Below are 21,472 nucleotides of genomic sequence, written 5' to 3' on the forward strand. Positions count from 1 at the left end.
GTCTGATAGCGTTTTTGCACGGGATGCTCGGTCGTTGACACCACCTCCTGAGCTCTGACCTATATAACATTTTACTTTCAAACGACTAGATTTAAAAATAAACAAACTGTAAGTAAAAACCTATGTAGATACTTTAGTGTTCAACCCGAGTAGGAGTCAGCTCTAGTAATTGCGTCGTCTGAGCCTTGTCTAAACTAATAATGGATTCTATATATTATTTAAAATGTTAATTCACTTAGAAACTAGACTAGAAGTCTTTATTGTAGAATAAAGACTTAAAATTGAGATTTAAATTCTCTTTAAATGCGAATTTAAAAGTAATTAAATACGCTAAGCTTATTTTTAAATGTATTACTTAGATGCTAGAAAGTTGCGAAATGGGTCTCCACAAAATGCTTCTTATTTAATCGGAATAAAATATACTTATAGGTATACATAATACTGAAGAAGTGCCTATTTTCGTGATATTAGACCTAGTTTATACGTGCTCCAAATTAGACTGCAAATAAACAGAAAATCTGTCGGGCAACTTACCCTCGAATTAATAAGCCATAACATGACCATTCGGCATAGCATAGATGTTGGAATGACAGGCCTAATCATTAGCTAAGATTACCTCAAAGCGTTACTCAAGTGCGGGTGAATAATCAAATTGTTATCACGGGGTCCCACGTCTCACGCTCGTTTGTGGTAATACAGCCGTGTATATGCTCAGGCACGCGCCACTTCGCCCATTTGTGTGCATATATTTATCAAAATCACTTAAATACCTACAGCCTGTACATACAAGCTCCCTTGAGACGCAAAGGGCATAGGATACTAGGTCGATGTCTCTAAATCCGAGGGTGACTTCTGCTTAAGGGACTAAGTTTGGAAATAAGTAAGTACCAACTAAACTAACCTAACCTAAGTACCTTATTTATACAATAGATACTTACTAAACTTGCCCTCTTTCAGGCCTACACCTCTTATAATATTAAAAACGATCATTAGCTTTTAAAATGTAGAGCATTAAATATAGCTTTGCTTTGTGCTAATGACCACACAACGCGTTCTATTTTTAGCTACACACGTCAAATAAACTACCAATAAATTCATAGAACAAACCGCGAATTTTCAGCAATTATCGTAATGATTGTCATGCGCTACCAATTTCAAAATTATCCATTGTGATTACCATAAATTCAATAGCCATCCCAGAGCGTATGGTTGTTAGAATTGTCCGAATGATTCTCTGTATATATTATGTAAGTATCCTAGTTATATGATGATTCACTCGAACGCTAATCTATGATTTCGCCAAAACGCCAAAGCCGGATAAAATCCTAAATCACGGTTTGTAATGGGTGTAACACGGATGCGGGACAAACCACGAATTAACCCCTCAGACTGGGTTTGTCTTTATAATTCTGTTACGAAACTGTTGCAAAAGATGTTCGTAGTTTCTAACTTTGTAACGCACCATATTAGTGTGGGAGATAATCAGATTAATCAAGTGAGCCGACGACAACAAGCTTTATCATAGTGTTAGGAGATTAAATTCAAAGTGATTATAACACAGTGCATTCAGTGTAAGCCTAAACTAGTCTCATGTGAAAGCGTAGGTGTGAGCCGTACGGGATTGTCGTCGTCGAGACGAGTACACGAGTACAGTGCACACGCCCGCGCCCGCTCCTGCAGACGTCACATAAATCGTATTAAGGCTGTACACACGATCCCGGCGATAACTCATGTTGCAAGCTCACAAGCACACTATCAGCTTGATATACACTTTTAATCTGCGAGATTTAAAGTACCACGACGATTCCGTTCTACAATTCCTTCGCTCCTAGGAAAGTCCAACCAAAACTGAAATTGAATCCTCGCGTTACTGGAAAGATAAACCCAGAAAATATACCTAATAATAAAACGTTCCCGACCGCTTAAAATATCTGTCATACAAAATGCAAAACCATTAGCCAACCCTTTTACCGACGTAAGCTCTACTTAACCGAACCCCTAACCTGAGAGTTAATTAGGGTTAGAAGTAGCTGAAATAAAAGAGCAAAATGTAAAATTTTACTTGACTTATGCTTAAAATTGATATTGCGCTGGCAATAAATAATTCATACAATAGACCTAAATACATAACAACGTCAAATGCTATAATTTAACAGGTCCACCCACGCCATCATCCGCCGTACGAGTTACCAAACAATACTTACGAATGAAAACGCACAAATATAAGTAGTAGTCGCTGTGGAATTTATAGACAAAACTTATAAAAACTTAATAATATATTTATTCCAAACTTGTTGTTGCCTATAATGATAATATCGACGGTATTTTCGCAGACGATAATCGTCATTTTATTCGACAGTATTCCTATTATTATCTTATAAACAGAGTTGCAGACAGGTTACACGTCCCAGGTATTTAAATAAAGAAATACTTAATACAGCATTTCACCTCCCAGAAGTCCATATTGTCGAAGGTTTACGACGAAACCAGTTCGTTCATTGCGCTGTCTCAGGTTGACCTTTTGCATGCGACAGACAACTCGTATCTTACTTTTTCCAGTCTCTTTCTTAGCCTTGTATCGGGGGCAATTGGGAGCCAGAATTGATAGGTAGGTATGACAACAACAGGCGAAACGGTTATGTTTACTTCTTAAAATAATAATGTATATATGAACGTTGCACGAATGGTTTTTATTATTCAGTACCAAAATTGAACTGTATAAAGTGCCTTTGTCTGACCTAAGACTAAAGCAATTAATATTTATTCTACTCTGTAGGTCATAAAATAGAATGTATAGCAAAGTTTCATAATAACGATGAAGATATACATTTATGTTACCTACCTACCTTTCGCCAACTATAAAAAATATACTTTATGTTAGTAGTATATACTGCCCAAGAGGTAGGTGGGTCGTTCTTCTTTTTTATCGACAATAAAAAGACATTTTCCTAATTAATCGGACTTAACATCTTTAAAATTATAACGGCAATAAATATTTTAAAACATCATATAAAGATCTGTCCGTAAAGGACTATTTAGTGGTTCTCTTTATCTTGGTAACATACTTTTCTTTGCAGGCGCATTCCAAAAAATATTGTGACAGAGTGGCCCTTTTCATCGGAGACAGCATTTCAATATACCACTCTGTCACAAAATTTTGTGAAAAACAATGAAGCTACATTAATAACTAATTGAGGAACCGATTAGTATTTTGCTTGTATTTTGAGTATAATAAGATAACTATATTTTTGGACAATGGAAACATGAAATAAAATTCTAAAACATAACTTATTAAAAGCAGTACGTAAGACAGATCATTGTCGATAAAAAAGAAGAACGACCCAGGTACCTTATTAAGGCAGTATTTTTTTGTGAAATGGCAATCGCGCGCTTTCGCGACACGTTTTACTATCATTTCTGGAGCATGAGGTAACGCGTAATAAATTGTTAATGCAATTAGTGCCGCCATATCAATTAAGGGTGGATTTAATTATCGTGACTGCAGCAGACCACGACACGACAGGCCGGGCAGGGCCTAGCACTATAAATCAGTAGCCCCGGTGCACTGCGATTCTATTCGATTGTGCAATCGATTGTGACCGATCGTGATCAGTTCATTTTTATCGACAAGCCGAACAATGGGAGGCGACGTCATGTATTTTTTTACTTTTTTACAGACAGCCAGAAATCACAATTTATCTCGTGCGGGATTTCTATAAATTGATGCCACTGCTAGTGGCATGTTAGGTTTGACGAATGTTTTGATGAGCTTCGTATGTAGGAGCGCACGCAATAGATCAAACATTATAATTACAATCGAACATACTCGTATATAAGTTTCAAATTTATTTGTAAGTAGTTGACTCCTTGCTCACAGTAATATTTTGGACAATTATAATGGGCAATGGGCTGATCAGTGGTCACCTGACAACATAAGGTTCGTCATATCCATCTTCGAAATTTGTATCAACATGTAAGTTGTAATATGGTTACTTATAGCTCTGCTCACTGTATTACGCTTGGCGGGGTATGATTTGTGTCTACTTACATTAAAATTGCCTATACCTTGATCACAAAGAAAAAAGAAAGAATATGTTGTTGGTGCTGATTAGAACACCATGGTTGCGCCAAGTGAGCGCAAAACGCGCGCCAGTCAAGTAAGAGCAAATAGTTCATAAGTACTTCAACTTTGCACTCCACTCGTCCGCAAACTTTACGACACACGGAGCTCAGCGAAAATATATTAAAAGGTCGTCTTGTGTATTATAACCTGCGGTTTTAAGTCAAATATCGACTATCATGCAAGGAGATCCCTTCTTATCACAGGAAGCTAAAAACCTTAGTACTATGATCGGCTATATAAAAAAAAACACCTTTGCATTATCTTACGAAAAGTAATTATGAAATTGCAGGCTATATCAGAAAATATATAATATCGCCGGTAAAGTGGCTATGGAATTCGAGAAGCATTTAGAGCTATCGTAGTTATCTGTTTGCAGATTAGTAAAAGAGAGTGGGGTTGAAACGGTGACAGCGATTCTCATACAAAATGTGCGTTAGGACATTTCCATCCTCTAGCTTCTATTCCGTGTTATACTGTTATACAACCTCAAACGGCTTCATGTAACCTACTAGCACAGATAAGGGCTTCCTTCATACAAAAGTCATCAACGCGAGTACATTGTTTTGTTCAAAAATTTTTATGAAACCTGCATTACTTATTTCCTAAGTTGGGCGGAAAATTATTGCACTACGATTGTAGTTTCTTTGAAATGCACGGGCAAACCTGTGAACATACATACATAAACTCACGCCTATTTCCCACCGGGGTAAGCAGAGATTGTGGAATTCCATTTGCTTCGATCCTGACACACTTCTCTTGCTTCCTCCACATTCATCAATCGTTTCATACACGCACGCCGGTTCAGAGTAGATCGTACTAAACCTTTTCTAAGGACCTCTCCAATTTAGTCAATATACGTCCTTCCAGGTCTGCCTCTGCCAGCCCTACCATCAACTCGTGATGGTAATATTATAATATAATAAATGTGATTATAAGGCCACATTGACTAAATATATACGATAATTATTGTACAATTCCAACTATGGGTTAATCGATAACCTACTTTTATGATGTCGGTTAAAAATAGCGTGTGGGATACGCAGTATTGACTTTTCCCAGGCACAATGTAGACTCAAAATCTAAATCAAAATAAATAAGTTTACCACTCTAGCAATAATACAATTTAGTTTCGTACTTTGATACAAGTGCTGCCATCTTTATATTTGTATCCATAACATGTATAGTTGTGTAGAACGCACCAAGTCCAGAATGCGCGCTTACAAATCTATTGTACTGGTAGGTAACATAGCATGGCTTGGACGTAGTTCTATGAATACTCACTAGATGGCATTATAAAAAATAAGAAGTGAATATAAGCTAGGTACTTACTTTAATTATTATGCTATTATTATGAACATTGAACAGACACTTATATTTTGGACTAAAAGGTGCCAATAGCCAACGCCCGTAACCACTAATCCATCAAAAAGGTCAGAGAGAGAGAAGGAGGGATAATATCGCTGGACCCACCCATCCAGACCTAGGTAACCTAAAGTTATAATGTTTATGTTAAAAACTTAATTTAATATTAAAGTTTGAAACTGAAGTACCGGCTAAGCAATGGGGCCACGGCGGCCAAACAAGCCTTTGGGCAGTGAGGCATGAACCGCGGTGTCGGCTGGGTGGAAAGGTAACCCAATACTCACGGAAGCCACTGTCAATTCACATCGGTATAAGTACACCCTATAGTCGAAAGATAGTGTAACACACGTGGAACGACCGCCCACATGTCTATCTTAGGTTTACTTTCCCATTTTGTCTGAAGATTCGTGAGATCGCGAGACGGATAAGGTCGATCTTTAGGTGACATGGGAGGCTCGAATAGTACTGTTTTGTTGCAGGATTATTGTACATACATACATAAATTCACGCCTATTTCCCACCGGCGTATGCAGAGTCTATGGAAACCCATTTGCTTCGATTCTGACATACTTCTCTTGCTTCCTCCACATTAATTAGTAGTTTCATACACGCACACCGGTTCAGACCGACCTTACTGAATCTTTCTAAGGACATCTCCAATTTGGTCAATGTACATCCTTCTAAGTTTTAGGATTATTGTAGAAATAAAAAAAAACAAGGATTAATGCACCGAACCCACACAAGGAATAGAACGAAAAACAGTATCTATAGGTACCTACAATAGGCGGCCATATCTTTTCAGTATTTTTTTCCAAGTATTAGGTACAATCATTTCAAGTCACGTCCAAAACAATAATTTCTGCGAATATTTACTGTAAAATTATGACATCCTACTACTGGGCACACGTCTCTCGTGTTCGGCTAGGTTAAAACTCCTGTAAAATACTTTTAAGTATATCGTTAATAAAAATTTCGGGAAACTCATTATTTCAACGTAAAATTGGTAAGTCCATAGCTATGTTAAGTCTAAGAAACTGTTTAATTTCTATAACAAAGAACACAACTATTATGTGCTCTACCTCTCTATAGATAAGTACTCTATTAAAACTACTTTGAATACATGGTATAAGTACCTAATGATAACATATTGTAAGTATTATTTATGTTTACCAAATATAGTCAACCTTACGATTATGCTCGTATGTAAGTTTAAGCAGCACATGTACCGTCGCAATACAGCAAATTCAATTTAAAACCATGAAATGAATCTCCATGGTTTTCAAGAGCAAATACAAATCAAAACGAATTAGTCATATAGGTACCTACATATTTATATAACGAGGTACTTTATTGGTCTTGGCGAATTGAAGATGGACGGATAGCTCACAGTTTAGTCCTTTAGGATTCATTAAGTAGTCGCTGGGCTGGCTAGTATCGTACCTATATCATAAGCCGGCAACAGTTCTTACCAAACACACGCGCACACTTGCGTGGCTTCTTGGTGTTACTATCACAATAATTATAGTGTTTTAAGCTAAGTTTTATATAGTAATATAACAGTAAACATTATTACAGGCAAAAAAAATGTAATAGCAAATTTTTATGTAATATTTTTGCCTCGCGGTTTTTAGTGCAACGAATGTCCGGATGAACTGTACAAGGCATAAGAAAACTGTTGTTCGTTTCGGATAAGAGATAACATTTATCATTATTTTTGTTTTAAAGGAAGTTAATTTATGAAATAGGATAATAATTTTGAGTGACAATGAGTGCGAAATACGGAGCAATTGATGTAAACGACAGGAATGTGGATAATGCGAAGGAAGCGGACGGTGTCGAAGTTGTCAGGTAATTTACCAGTTGAAGTATCCGTCGAACTTTAGCGAATTATCTAATTTAGGACAGAATAGCATGTGCAATTGTACCAATTTGCCACATGCAAAGGAAGCATGTCATTCTTAAACATTTTCATAGAATGAATTCCGAACTTCAAGTGTTCGATATTATGCTTAATAGGGTAGCACTAGTTATAGGTCACATTTACAAGAGGTGAACAGAGATTATCTTAAGTTACAAAAAGTACCTAATTCTAACCTAATAAGGATGTAATAACCATTCTGTGAACAATAAGGAAGCAATAACAATTCCTGAATATTCCATGATCTATATTTCGCCGCTGCGATATCGTTTCTGTCTTTGAACGACAATGGTAAAGTTAGGTAAATCCGAAGAGTAAAATATCACTTTACGCGACATTCGTTTTTTATATACATTTAATGCCAACTTCGTGTCCGCAAATGAGATAAATAAAAGGTCTAAAAACCTAAAGTAATATTTCTAAATCTTAGTCCTTAAAGTCTTCAAGTTCTCACGCGTCATTCGGCCGCTTTTCATACTTGTGTAAGTAACTTATACTGTGAAAAGTTTATTTATTGACTCACTGTTGGATAAAGCTCTCTCTATTCTTCAAGATGTCCGCACTCTCCACCATACGTAGATAGTTAATTAAACTATCAAATCGACCCGTCCTAGTCTGGGTAAAATTTTTACACGATCTTATTATATCTCTACCTATAAATATAGTTCTTGTGATTAGCCCTAACATACTTCGGATAGACCTCCTTTTCAACCCGGTCCGTGGAAGTTCGTGTTGCTCTGTTTTCAACTATTCTTGATATTGATTTGTCTGTTTGCAGCCGCCGAAAATGCTGCCAGTTAAACCAGAACGTGTTGTTTGGCTTCGGCCACGTGTACAACGACCTCTGCGCGGCCATGTGGTTCTCCTACATGATGCTGTTCTTACAAGCCGTGCTGGAAATGAAGGCGGCAGTCGCAGGCTCCATGCTGCTCTTAGGTATGCTTCACGTTAGGACTACCTTTCCATTAACCCGTTGATTGATAGGTACCGATCAACAAAGTTACGGTCATCCAAATCCAGCTGAGAGCACTCAGCGCTCCCCATTTGTCCGGCCAAGTAGTTAATGCCATATGCGGCAAATCTACAATACCTAAGTCACGTCAAAAGAACGGTCATCCAAATTGGTCCAGTAGTAACGTGAAACGGTAATGGATAAAAGTATTATACCTATTCAGCGGGCTTAGCACCGTAAGCGCGCGACTCTTTCTCGCCGCGACAAAGATCGTCTGTCTCTTTCTGTGCAGTACTGTGTGAGAGTGATGGATGATGTATGTCGAGGCGAGAAAGAGTCGCGCTCTTACGGTGCTAAGCCCGCTGATCATAGGTGTAATCAAGTCATAGAAAATCTCGTTGGTTCCAGTATCGTCCTGGTGTTCTGATTCAGATATAAGACCGGACCGTATATTTACTGCTTGCTCTCTATTATTTCATAGTTTATATTATTGGTGAGACGTAAGCTGGTTTAAAAATTGCTTAAGAATAAATAATGTACCTACATTACACTAAGATAAGGTTCCGGTGTTTTTGCAAAGAAGTTTATGTGACTGTCGCCCGAAAATTGAGATTAAGCATTTGAGCAGGAATATTACCATACCTCTTTTGTTAAAGAAAAACCTAAACTACTTATAATAAAGTCTCAAATAGCAGACATACTTAGTGAATGCTACTGCGGCGAAAGGTCAACACATAACGAGATATCACGTTGCCATGAAAGTGAATAAATGTGTGATATCTGTTTCAAAACACAAGCGAATAAGATAACGTTCTGACATGTTTAGTCTTTATACATAACACTAGGGACTCGATCTGGCTTGTCCCTATTTGTCCTTATTAGTCTAGGTTTAATAGGTAGTCTACTTGGAGAAATGGAGACAGGAACAGATTAACCGCAAGAGAATCCGTTCTGTGGTTCTCGAGATTGGTGCGAAGGAAACAAAACATAGACTTCATTTTATACTATTTTATTTATTGATATTACTTTGTCTGCTATACATGATTTATGAGTGGATTTTTGATGCATTGTCATGACTGTACAATGCATCAAAAATCCTCTCATAAAATCTACTTAGTGGTTATTATTCTCTTTGCTCCTCTCGTCTAATGTTATCACACTAAATAGGTAAAATAAAAAAGGTTTTAATTCAACAAAGCTGGCATAAACTCATCAAAAAAATATTTTTTAGCCTTTTACGTTATAAAAAAATTGTATATATTTTTTTAATTCACTATTTGGCTGGCAAGATTATTTTTTCGATTATAAAGCGGCTTGGATTTTTGAAAGTTTTACTTACAATCTCTTTGCATATTATCTTATTGTAAGTCCTATCAATACAGAAGTATTTTTTTTACATTTCAGGGCAAGTGGTTGACGCGCTAGCTACTCCAATAGTGGGAATTTTAGCGGATAGATACAGCACTAAGAAATGTTGGCATTTAACAGGTAAATGTTGTATAATTTTTAAACCATTTGGAAGGATCCTTCCATTCCTTTCTTTAAAAAAATTCCTCCGCGCCTAAAAACTAATGTTCTCTAAAAATAAATAATAATCATTTATAAGTAATCCAAACATGAATTCGGAAAGAAATTCAGGTTTAGGCCTGTGTTGGATTCGAACCTGCGACCTCATAGTGAGTGGCGAGCATTCTACCAACTGGGCTACGCTGGCTTCTAAAACACGGCTTGTAATTAATTATACTTCACCTAGTTTAGATCAAAAAAAATATATTAATATAAGACTAAGTATATAATATTTATTTATAATTATATTATGAATTTATTAATATAAATTCATAGGCGCATTGTACAGTCTCCGTTATATAGAAAAACGTGGCGAAATAACTAAGGTACTTGCTTACTGTACTTACGGGTACTTAACGTGTAAATACCAGCCCTTCAGATGTCTTCAGATTGAGAAATTAAAGTGGTTAAACGGATAGTATGTTTTTGAAATATAATTATGGTCCATGTCTCGCTTCATTTCAGGATGCATAATAGTAACATGCACCTTCCCGCTTCTCTTCGTCCGGTGTTGGGGATGCACTATGAACGACGATGCGACCTTCCGATCCTGGTGGATGCCCCTCAACTACGCATTCCTCATAGTGTTCTTCCAAATCGGCTGGGCTGTCGTCCAAATATCCCACCTGGCTCTGATCCCTGCCATTTCTGAAAGTCTGACTGTCCGCTCTGAACTCACCTCTATAAGGTAAACAATTCGATCGTAGACATAAATCGTTATCCCATTTGTGTATTTAAAATTAGACATCTTTGGGGATACAGAGGTGATGCAGAGGTGATGGATACGCCCAAGGGGTAGGCGGAGGTGTAGGCACACTTCTCGCACAGCTAGGTATGTTTATATCCCATGTAATAGGGGGCAAGCCTATTGTCATTACTCGGGCACAAATGAAACTCACAAAGTCGAATTCAGTGGCTTAGAGCCTGAATCAGGATACATTGAACATGACAATACGATGGGGCTATCGAGAATAGATATCTACACCTCAGCCATATCCCGGAGACCCGGATACTTCATACAAACTACCTCGTTTTACACAGACACCACACATTGACGTTATAGTACCTACACGCGCATCTCTGTGTGGCATCTGACGCCATACGATTGAAGACTAAACTATGTTTGAGGGGGGTAAGGTAAACCTAGCTCCGACGCTGGAAGGGAGCGGAGAGTTTCCCTTCTATACGTATTATTCCTTATTCTATGCCTCAGTACTAGACTATGAAAAGAACAATGTATGAGTACCTAGCATAAAATTAAAGTAGGCTACCTAACAACTTTGAAATTTCAAAGTCTAGCTTATGCAACTTAGTAATTTGAGCGCCGTTTTATTAGCACGTCTGTTTCCAGGTATATGGCTTCGGTGACATCGAGTCTAATGGTGTATCTTATAACCTGGGTGGTTTTGAGAGCTACTAACTACAGTACTTTCATCGGGCCCAGTGACGATTACAAATTCAGGGTAATAAATTGACATGTATAATATCTACCTACTTAGGTACTTATAGGCCACGCTAGTAAAACGAAGCATTATGTCTCATGGCAGCTACTAGCACGTGGTACAGTGTGGATTCATTTGCGACCTAAACTTGTAAATAGTACATCCGTAAATCAAATGTAGTGCAGTCTACTTGCATGCCAGTTAACGTATAGATATGAAAGGAGCTGGCACGCAAGTGGCATGTGCGTCTCGCCTATGTTTACTGTAATACTACTTAGAATCTTGGACATTTTACATACCTAATTACTTACACGATCACGATACAATACAATACAATACAAATACACTTTATTGCACCAAAATAAAAAGAAATAATTACAAAAAGTCTCTTAACTAAGTACACGTGAACCGAAACTAGGCAAAGCACACAATTGATATAATATTATGCCTACTTACCTACTTACATGTTGATAAGTAGCTACAAATGCCATCCAGATAAGGTACTTGTAATAAAACGATGCAAGTAACAACGCAAAGTCCTAATGAGTGATGAGATGAGATGATGAAGCTATAGAGTCATGTAATGTAAAAATCGTAGTAACTACATAACGATCTTTACGAAGAAATGCTAGACATAAAGATACATTTCTAAAATAAGTACTTATATTTACTTAAATAAAATAAAATCAATATTTGCATAATTATTGAATAGGTACTTTGTTTTTATTTCAGGACGTATCGTTAATAATCTCCGGTGTAGGTATTACATCGTACGTACTATTTCATATATTCTTTAAACTGCGTCCGTCAAAAGAGGTCAAATTCAATGGGAATGCTATGGCTAATGGAAGTTCTAACCTTATAAGCGAAGACACTGAACACGCAAAACCAACAGCGAAGTCGAAAATTATGCATTTCTTGCGGATGCCATTGCTTTACCAAACGAGCTTACTGTAAGTACCACTTCTTTATTAAATATTATTAGATGTAGGCAGTTGCAACTCGGCGATACGGCTCACCACCTAGCACGTTAGTCCGCAATACAAAAGAGGCTGCAAATTATCTCCTGTACAATTGACAACATTTCAAATTTTTAAGCCGTGGTTTTTTTGTGCTATTTCGAAAGTACTTGTTTAAATAGAAGACACGTATTTTTTCTTTTCAAGATTTTTCCACTAGAAGTTACAAAAAATATTTTTTGAGAATTGGATTCTGCCATTGATAGAATGAAGGCAGTATAATGTAATGTACCTTTGCATGCGTATTTAAAACAAGTCGCAAACAAAGTGTCATGTTATGTATGACATTTACTTTTTTTATAATTTTTATGTAAAGGTCTGAACTTATTATGCCTTCCTCTTCTGACCTCGTGGATTTTTCAATATATTTCTATTATTACTGAATTAAAAAATCTGAAAAAATGTGTTTTGTGTAAATCATAGAAATATCTCGAAATGGTTTTCGATTTAAGGCACCTTAGTAAAAATGAAATGTTGTCAATTGTGTTACTGCCCAGCCCTTTAGGTACCTATTGCGGGAGTTAATTTATGTACGTATATTCTCATAACATAACGGAGCATCACGCCTATATCCCTGAAGGGATAGGCAGAGGTGTATAGCCCCACTCCTCGCTAGCTATGTTTAATTTCAGTGGTTCGGGGCCCGAGCCGGGGTTCAAAGTCGCGACACAACAATCGCCGATTTTCATGGAAGTTCTTAACTTTTATATTTTCAGATATGTTTTCTCCCGGCTTTACTGGGCCCTGAGTCTGGTGTACGTGCCTCTGTTCCTCGAAGAGCGCCTAGCTGTCAACCCCACGCAGGGGTCTGAGCTCGTAGCCAGTGTACCACTAGTTCTATACATTTCATCATTCTTTTTCTCACTTATACTGAAGAGTAAGATCAGCAGCTGTGGGAATCAGGTACCTATACCTACCTACCTACGAAAAATAAAATCAAATACCTTTTTTTAAAAAATCAATCTATACATCTATGATGCACTGTACCTATCTATACAGTTTCAATATTACCAACGAAGATCCAATATTTTCTTAACTTACGAAAAACCGTTGGTTTAAAATCAACCGTTTTTAAAACAACCGATTTACTTTAGGTACCTACTTACCATTTAAGTAGGTGTGACATTATGAGGTATGTATGCCAGACCAGAGAGGATGGCGTGAAATAGTAATATCCAGCAGTGGGTGGATTCAGGCTGAGTAGATAAATAGTAAATTAGTTGTAAGTAAGTGAGGTAACGTACCTACTTAGTACCTCCTGGATGTGGACCTCTGTAGGAGGGTACATTGTATAAAATTTAACGCTATAGATACCAGGGTATGACTAGAGTAGAAATAAGACTACTTAGTTTAATTTAACGTACCTTTTTCATGTTTTCAGGTGGCGTATTTAATAGGAAGTTTTCTAAGTTTGACGAGCAGCGTTTGGATAGCTTTAGCCATAGATCCGCAAGCAAGTATCGTGCAAATATACTTGGTGGCAACATTAATAGGTAAATACATACATATAGAGCCAGGAAAGCGGGATAAGCATGAACCTTCATATCCGCTTTCTTGGCTCCGAATGCATTACGTATTAAAGTCATTGTTAGGCAGCCCCTTTTAGACTAAGAAAAAATAACAATATACCTCCTACTTATTGGTGTTTGCGCTCAGTTTTCCGCAACTCGAAGTTTAAGCACATATTTTGCAACGGCTACGGCTCACTCCAGCCAGTCCAAGAAGCCTCTAATGTAGCTGACGACTTCGGGGCGTCCCGTCAAGCTGAGGTCCGTTAGTTGGCGACTCTTTCACTCCAGTAGCAGATAATCTAAACAGTCTATACTCGTATATGTCTCACTACGGACAAAGGCCTTCCCTCAATCAACCGGAGGGGGTATTTAGCACACTCCACCACGCTTCTCCATTGCGTTTCCTACAGCTATAATAGCTGAGATCAACGGCTTAACACGCACGGTAGCACGGAGCGCGCGCAAATAGCACGCGAGCTGCGAATCCTACTGGAAAGTCCTGTTACACCTGTTACCTATGCTATGTTTGCTTATTCACCGAGATTATCGTAAAAGTCGACTTAGGAATAATTTGGGTATCGGGATTGGGAATTTGGGACACGCCTACGCTTCCTTATGTACTTATGAAATGCCTATTCACTCCAACCCTGAAAATTCCAAGATAAAACCACAAAACATACACTTACTACGATAAAACTATTTACTAGTCAGTGGGTTCCTTACCTATCGATTTTGACGATCTGACCTTTAATTAGTTGTAGCATAGAATAAGGAATAATACTACTTATTGGTCGAAGGTTTTCGCTCAAAACACACTTATTTCCAACAGGCGCTGGAAGTTCGATCACCCTGGTTTCTAGTTTATGCCTTACTGCGGACCTGATCGGCCCTCACACTCACCAAGGCGCTGCGATATATTCCATCGTAACATTCGCTGATAAACTCGTCACTGGTATTGCTGTAGTAGCCATTGAAAATTAGTAAGTATTTGCCAGGTTTTTCATAGTATTATGTCTATAACCACCGCCATTATAGACGGCGATACAGCTCACCATCTAAAACAGAAAACTCGATGAGGTGTAGGTACTTAGTTCGATTTACCTCTGGCTACCCCAATTGGGATCTATAGTGAACCGTTTAAACGGTTTGAACGACCGGTAGTTGTCTACTGGTTCAGTTCACCCCAGTAGGGTTTATCAAAGATCTCCGCCAAACACTCATATTGAACAACATAATGGAGTACTTATCTGCATACTTATAATAAATATTAATTATACTAAGTATTTAAACGTATTTAGGTAAGTTTAGCTAGATACTTATGTATTTTAATTTTATTTTCAGTAAGTGTGACAACGCAATTAACTGCCCCCAGTACTACCGGGGTGTCCTGACTTTCGCCTGTGGAGGCAGTGCAGTACTTGGAATCGTCGCCTTGTCCTTTACGAAACTAGCTTCCAAAAGGAAACCTTCAACATGATAAAGTCGATGGAGCAAATTAATAAAAATGCTGAAATAAAGTCCAAATACTTGTATTGAATTTAACCTAAACACTGATACATAAGGATCGTAAAAATAATCAACACTTTTAGATGGACTAGTCAATACAATAAGCAAGTGATTCTTTCCACATTTCCGTTTGGCTTCATTTAACATTTTCAACTTTGTTACTCTTAAACTATCAGTCATTTCCACTTCAATATGAATATAATACAAATTATTACACTGTCGAATAAATGCGTATGTATCTGTGAGATTGGTGTAACAATCTGAAGTGTCTATTAGCTGAACATTTTCTAAAGTTTTGCAATTCCCTAATGATGAAAACAGACTTGTAAAGTCAAGTGCTTTCCCCTCTAGTCGTAAGTTTTTGATAGAGCGGCTGAGTGGGATAGCTCTTGTGATAGGTGCTGCACACGGAGATATTGATGGTGAAAAAACACATAAAGTGATCAGATTTTCACAGCAACGAAACAAAATATTAAAGAATTCTGAAGAATAACGTACATCACCAATCATACTTAAGTACGTTAATTTTCTCAGAAAAGTACTTTGTGTTGACAAAGTTACAGGTCTTCCGATATTCTGAAGGAAATGTAAACTTAATTCAATATTGTCCCTCCCCTCAAATGCATGATCATAATCTAATGTAATATTTGGAATGGCTACCCTTTGCATTTTAAACCTATGGTCATTGCTTCTATCTCGACTGTTATAATCAAGTATAGGGTGGGTTAAACAAACAAAAGTATTATTGACTTCATACGGGAGCAAATTTTGAGCATATATGTGCACGCTAGGTAAAACTTTTCTTGCTTCTACAAGCAATTTTGTAAAAAATGATGCATCAAACTTTGTTGTTTCTTTATTCCAAATCATAATTTCAACATGTCCTGCATCAGCATATTCGTTATATATATGAGGGCTGACATACACATCAAGGTGCTTAAAGAAGTCCCCAAAAAATTTCTTGAATAACAAGGATGAACAGTATATTTCTCTATAAGCTATATACACATACTCATATTGAAAAGGTATTCGAGAAAGGGATTCTACATATTCCTTTCTAAAATGGTATTCAATGGATTTTTTCCAGTTGAAGAAATAAACACAAATTTTGTTGCAGTGTATTGGATCACACTCTGCATATTTGTGATATGTAAAAGTATCTTGTTTTGCAACTGTATAAGTCAAACTATCTACCTTAGCTTTTTGTAAAATGTTTTGTGGTAATGTAGAATCCAATAAAGTATAATAACTTCCCACAAAATTAACATTTACAATATTTTTAAAGACTTCTTGACATTTAGTCAACACTTGAGGACGAAGCACTCGCTTTTGACCATTTTTATGGAAGGTAAAGTCAATTTCAATGTTTATAATAGTTGGACATAATTTATAAATATCCAGGAAATCCAAAATAGTTATATCTGTATATGCAACATTCAAAGATAACAAACTTTTCAATTTCCGCATGCCAGGCAATAATGCTGTTTTATTTAAGTCATGCACACCACTCAAATTTAGTTCCAGTAAATGTGTGGAAATATCCTTAAAAAAGAGTGATTTTAAGGAATGTACCGTTGCCATATTGTTTAGAGAGAAACTGATTTTTTTTGTTACTCCTTTTGTGGAAATAACGGTACGGAGCCGCTCATTACCAGTGTTGAATAAATTATATAAGGATTTTGAATCTAACTGTCTTAAAATAATGATTAACAGTTCTTCTGGAAGACAATCCAACGCCATGATATATTATTTGGTAACAAATGGCAGAATAGTTCTTTGTGATGAATCTCTGGAACAGAAATATATGTTTATTAAATAATAAAAATAACAATATATAAAATAATTACACTTATATTAGTAGGTAAATGAGGGTAAATGTCACTATTTGTTAATTTTACTGTTTTCGAATATAATGAATTATAACCTAATTACAGGCTTGGTATTAATTAAGAACAACTTGTAGCCCAATTGCTCAGATATTAAGGATGTCCTTATTTGATACTACATACCGCTTATGTACTGCTGTTTTCTTAAAACTAAATGAAATAATAAATGTTCTTGGATTTCTAACACCACAGTCTAACACTCATTTATTACAGCCATTTGCAAAGAAATTACAATTCACCATTTTACATTGATGAACTAAACCTCAACTTTACAAAAAAATAAAATTTTTGCTTTGATTTATTGATTTATTTATCTGTCACTGTCAGTCATTGGTCAGTCAGTATTTTTTTCCTTTTCGCTCGGTTCGGTTCTGTCAGACTAAAATTACAAGACCATGCTGCCTAACCCCGTCGCATACGGAAAATCTAATTAAAGGAAAAAAATAGCAACGTTTAGCTTTTTTTTTCAAATCTAGCAGCTTCTTTTGTTACGGCATCACACATTACATGCAAATTTTTAGTTTAAAGTATCATAATGAGGGACTGTCCAGGCTAAGTTCTCTAAAAAAAAATAGATGGCGTTGTACAGAGCTGCCTTCGCTTAACCTTCTCATTTCATCATCATTTCATGGATAAGTAATTATGCATCTTTTATCTTTGTTTTTGGGTATAAATAATAATCCTTGTTATTATCATTATTATTGTGATCAAAATAAAGAGAAGCTATAGGTAGCCAAATATCAAGCAACACTTTTTTTATATATGTCTTGCTTGCCATTACATTATATTTTTGAATAATTATGTATTGTTATGTACCCCACTTTACCCCAGCAATGAAATAAGAAGTAAATATAACGTTAAATCTGTACGCTGTTTATATATTTTTTAGGGAATATCGTCTTGGGAAAATCCCTCATAGTAGCAAGTAGCAGGCAGGCCTCGAAATAATATCAGATAAGAATCGAATATAGTGAGAAATGCCATAAGAAACATCGATTTCAAATCGATATTATTTAGACGGAAATTACGTAGCTAGGTACTTTTAGGCTGGCCACATTGTAATTTCTTATGTCACATTAAATAGTGTTGGGCGAATACAATATTAGTGTCAGCTAGTATATATTTCGTATATGCATTTCAATTAAAATAGTCTACAAAAAAATTGCGAATTTACTGAGAATAAGAAAACAATCTACCTATCTATTATGTGATGAAGTGTGTTGATTTTTATGTGGATATGATTATACAGTATTTTTTTTATAAAGGACAATTAAATATAATTCGGTAATTAATTCATATTTGTATGCCTAGTAAGTATTTCATATACACTATTGTAAAAAGCAAGTAATATAGTATGACCCACATTTTTAGAAACAGCGAATCAATTAACATGTTTTATACTATATATAGCTGGAGACCCACTGACTGACTGACTGACTCACTGACATAATTGTTCTCCCAGAAGGAGCGTCGGGGGGTCAAAATAATGTATGGGGGGTGTGATCGGAACCTTCCGGTGAGTATGGGAAAAATCCCAGATGCGCAACTATCGCACCTGGAACGATTCTTTTTTCACAAAACCTTCTTAAATCTTGGTCAAATTTTATCGTCGGTGAAAAAAAATATCAAAATGGCGGAAAAACAAGATGGCCGCCATACAAAATTTTGTTTTTCCAGAAAATGTCTCGGGGGTAAAAACTGTGTATAGGGTTGTAATCGGAACGTCTTGTTGAGTATGGAAATACTTCTTGATCTTCAGAAACTGCTCCGCATCAGGGAGACACCCTACGGCCTGGCAAAACTATCGCACCTGGATTAATTTTTTTTTCGCAAAACCTATTTAAATCTTAGTCAAATTTTATTGCCGACGAAAAAAAATCAAAATGGCGGAATAACAAGATGGCCGCCATACAAATTTTTCATTTTTCCTGAAAATGCCTCGGGGGTAAAAATGATGTATAGGGTTGAAATCGGAACGTCATGTTGAGTTTGAAAATACTTCTTGGTTTTCGATAACTGCTCCGCATCAGGGAGACACCCTACGGCCTGGCAAAACTATCGCACCTAGAACAATACTTTTTCACAAAACCTATTTAAATCTTGGTCAAATTATATCGTGAGTGAAAAAAAATCAAAATAGCGGAAAAACAAGATGGCTGCCATACAAAATTTTATTTTTCCGGAAAATGTCTCGTGGGTAAAAACTGTGTATGGGGGTGTGATCGGAACGTCATGTTAAGTATGGAAATTTTTCTCGATCTTTGAAATCTGCTCCGCATCAGGGAGACACCCCTACGGCCTGGCGAAACTATCGCACTTGGAACTTTTTTGTTTTTACGAAACCTATTTAAATCTTGGGCGAATCCAATCGCCGGTGAAAAAAAATACAAAATGGCCGAAAAACAAGATGGCCGCCATACAAATTTTTGTTTTTCCAGAAAATGTCTCGGGTGTAAAAATGATGTATAGGGGTGTGATCGGAACGTTATCTTGGAAAACTGCTCCGCATCAGGGAGACACCCTACGGCCTGGCAAAACTAGCACCTAGAACTTTTTTGATTTCACGAGACCTATTTAAATCTTAGTCAAATTCTATTTTGGGTAAAAAAAATCAAAATGGCGGAAAAACAAGATGGCCGCCATACAAAAGTTTGTTTTTCCAGAAAATGTCTCGAGGGTAAAAACTGTGTATAGGGTTGTAATCGGAACGTCTTGTTGAGTATAGAAATACTTCTTGATCTTCAGAAACTGCTCCGCATCAGGGAGACACCCTACGGCCTGGCGAAACTATCGCACCTGGAACATTTTTTTTTCCACTTTATCTATTTAAATCTTGGTCAAATCCATTTACCGGTGAAAAAAAAACAAAATGGCTGCCATACAAAATTTTATTTTTCCAGAAAATGTCTCGGGGGTAAAAACTGTGTATGAGAATGTAATCGGAGTGTCTTGTCGAGTACGGAAAATGTTCTCAATCTTCGAAAACTGCTCCGCATCAGGGAGACACCCTACGGCCTGGCAAATCTATCGCACCTGGAACTTTTTGTTTTCACGAAACCTATTTAAATCTTGGTCAAATTTTATCGCCAATGAAAAAAAAATGGCCGAAAAACAAGATGGCCGCCATATAAAAATTTTTGATTTTCATGAAAATGTCTCGGGTGTAAAAATGATGTACAGGGGTGTGATCGGAACGTCATCTTGGAAAACTGCTCCGCATCAGGGAGACACCCTACGGCCTGGTAAAACTATAGCACCTAGAACTTTTTTGATTTCACGAGACCTATTTAAGTCTTGGTCAAATTCTATGGCCGCCATACAAACTTTCAAACTAATACAGGACACGCGAGCAGCTTGCTGCGGGCGAACCACGCGACATTTAGTTTTAGCATATAATCGATTCATCGTCTTTTATATCGACCAACGTACCTTTACGAATCTGGTAGGTAGCTCTGCAATCATGAAATCGGTAATTCCATTTGCCTGTATCTCTATCTTTGTAGATATAGATCTTACTTAACTCACGGACAATTTTAAGTTACTCTAAAGTACACTTATATCACACATACCCCACACTATTCCAAAAAAAATACATTCATACGCGTAAGTGCTAACATTTAAAACCCAGTGGGAGTGAAGTAAGCGCTTGATAGCCATTAGGTACCATTCTGTCTTGTCTTATTGTACAACAATTTCTTCTATGGTGACAAGTGGCTATAAATAATATTATAAAATAATGTGTAGGATGGTGCAACAGCATGAATCCGCCACATTCGGCGGCCTTATTGCTGTTTAGCAATAAGGCCGCCTATTGTGCTTATGTTTTATTCGTATGTTCATGTCCTTTGTATATGTTGTTGTGCAATAAAGTATTGATTGATTGATTGAATAAACAATTAAATAGATAATGTAAGAAATCCTAAAATTAAGTAAGTGATTTTCCGGACAGGCTATATTTTATATTAAATATTATAATACCGGTTGGTACCGCAAAGAGAATTCGAACGTCGAAAGTAAGGTTTATTTACTTTCGACGTTCGATTTCTCTATACATTATTAAATTATATATACAATAAATATTAAATTAGTGATTTATACTTGGTTCTTAAACACCAATGTCTTTTCTGAATGTTCAGGCTAATCTCGAGAATCACTGAAAGAATTTGTATTACAGTATTTACTATTGT

The 21,472-nt window shown here is 36.6% G+C and overlaps 2 protein-coding genes across 16 annotated transcripts in view; one reads left to right on the forward strand and one right to left on the reverse strand.

The window, feature by feature from the left end:
• LOC126374343 (major facilitator superfamily domain-containing protein 12-like) overlaps positions 1-15,423 on the forward strand; it is a 96,924-nt gene extending 81,501 nt beyond the window's left edge. For 9 of the 15 annotated variants that reach the window (XM_050021011.1, XM_050021025.1, XM_050020924.1 and 6 more), the window contains 9 exons: positions 8,182-8,339; positions 9,760-9,843; positions 10,387-10,609; positions 11,273-11,384; positions 12,096-12,316; positions 13,099-13,285; positions 13,764-13,875; positions 14,723-14,873; positions 15,235-15,423. In XM_050021011.1, the coding sequence (XP_049876968.1) occupies positions 8,182-8,339; positions 9,760-9,843; positions 10,387-10,609; positions 11,273-11,384; positions 12,096-12,316; positions 13,099-13,285; positions 13,764-13,875; positions 14,723-14,873; positions 15,235-15,370 (1,384 nt within the window). In that variant the 3' untranslated portion in view covers positions 15,371-15,423. Of the gene's footprint in view, positions 1-7,210; positions 7,334-8,181; positions 8,340-9,759; positions 9,844-10,386; positions 10,610-11,272; positions 11,385-12,095; positions 12,317-13,098; positions 13,286-13,763; positions 13,876-14,722; positions 14,874-15,234 lie in introns of all 15 variants that reach the window. The other 6 variants (XM_050020944.1, XM_050020961.1, XM_050020953.1 and 3 more) reach the window with 2 other exon arrangements.
• Positions 15,406-17,619, reverse strand: LOC126375479 (uncharacterized; the record flags this gene model as incomplete). The annotated part of the gene is made up of 2 exons (XM_050022433.1): positions 17,409-17,619; positions 15,406-17,188 (listed from the first exon to the last, which is right to left on the reverse strand). A coding segment is annotated over exon 2 (1,734 nt), but the record flags the coding sequence as incomplete, so codon positions are not given.
• Positions 17,620-21,472: the final 3,853 nt, after the last annotated feature.

The sequence above is a fragment of the Pectinophora gossypiella genome, chromosome 2, assembly GCF_024362695.1.
Source record: "Pectinophora gossypiella chromosome 2, ilPecGoss1.1, whole genome shotgun sequence".
Lineage (NCBI taxonomy): Eukaryota > Metazoa > Arthropoda > Insecta > Lepidoptera > Gelechiidae > Pectinophora > Pectinophora gossypiella.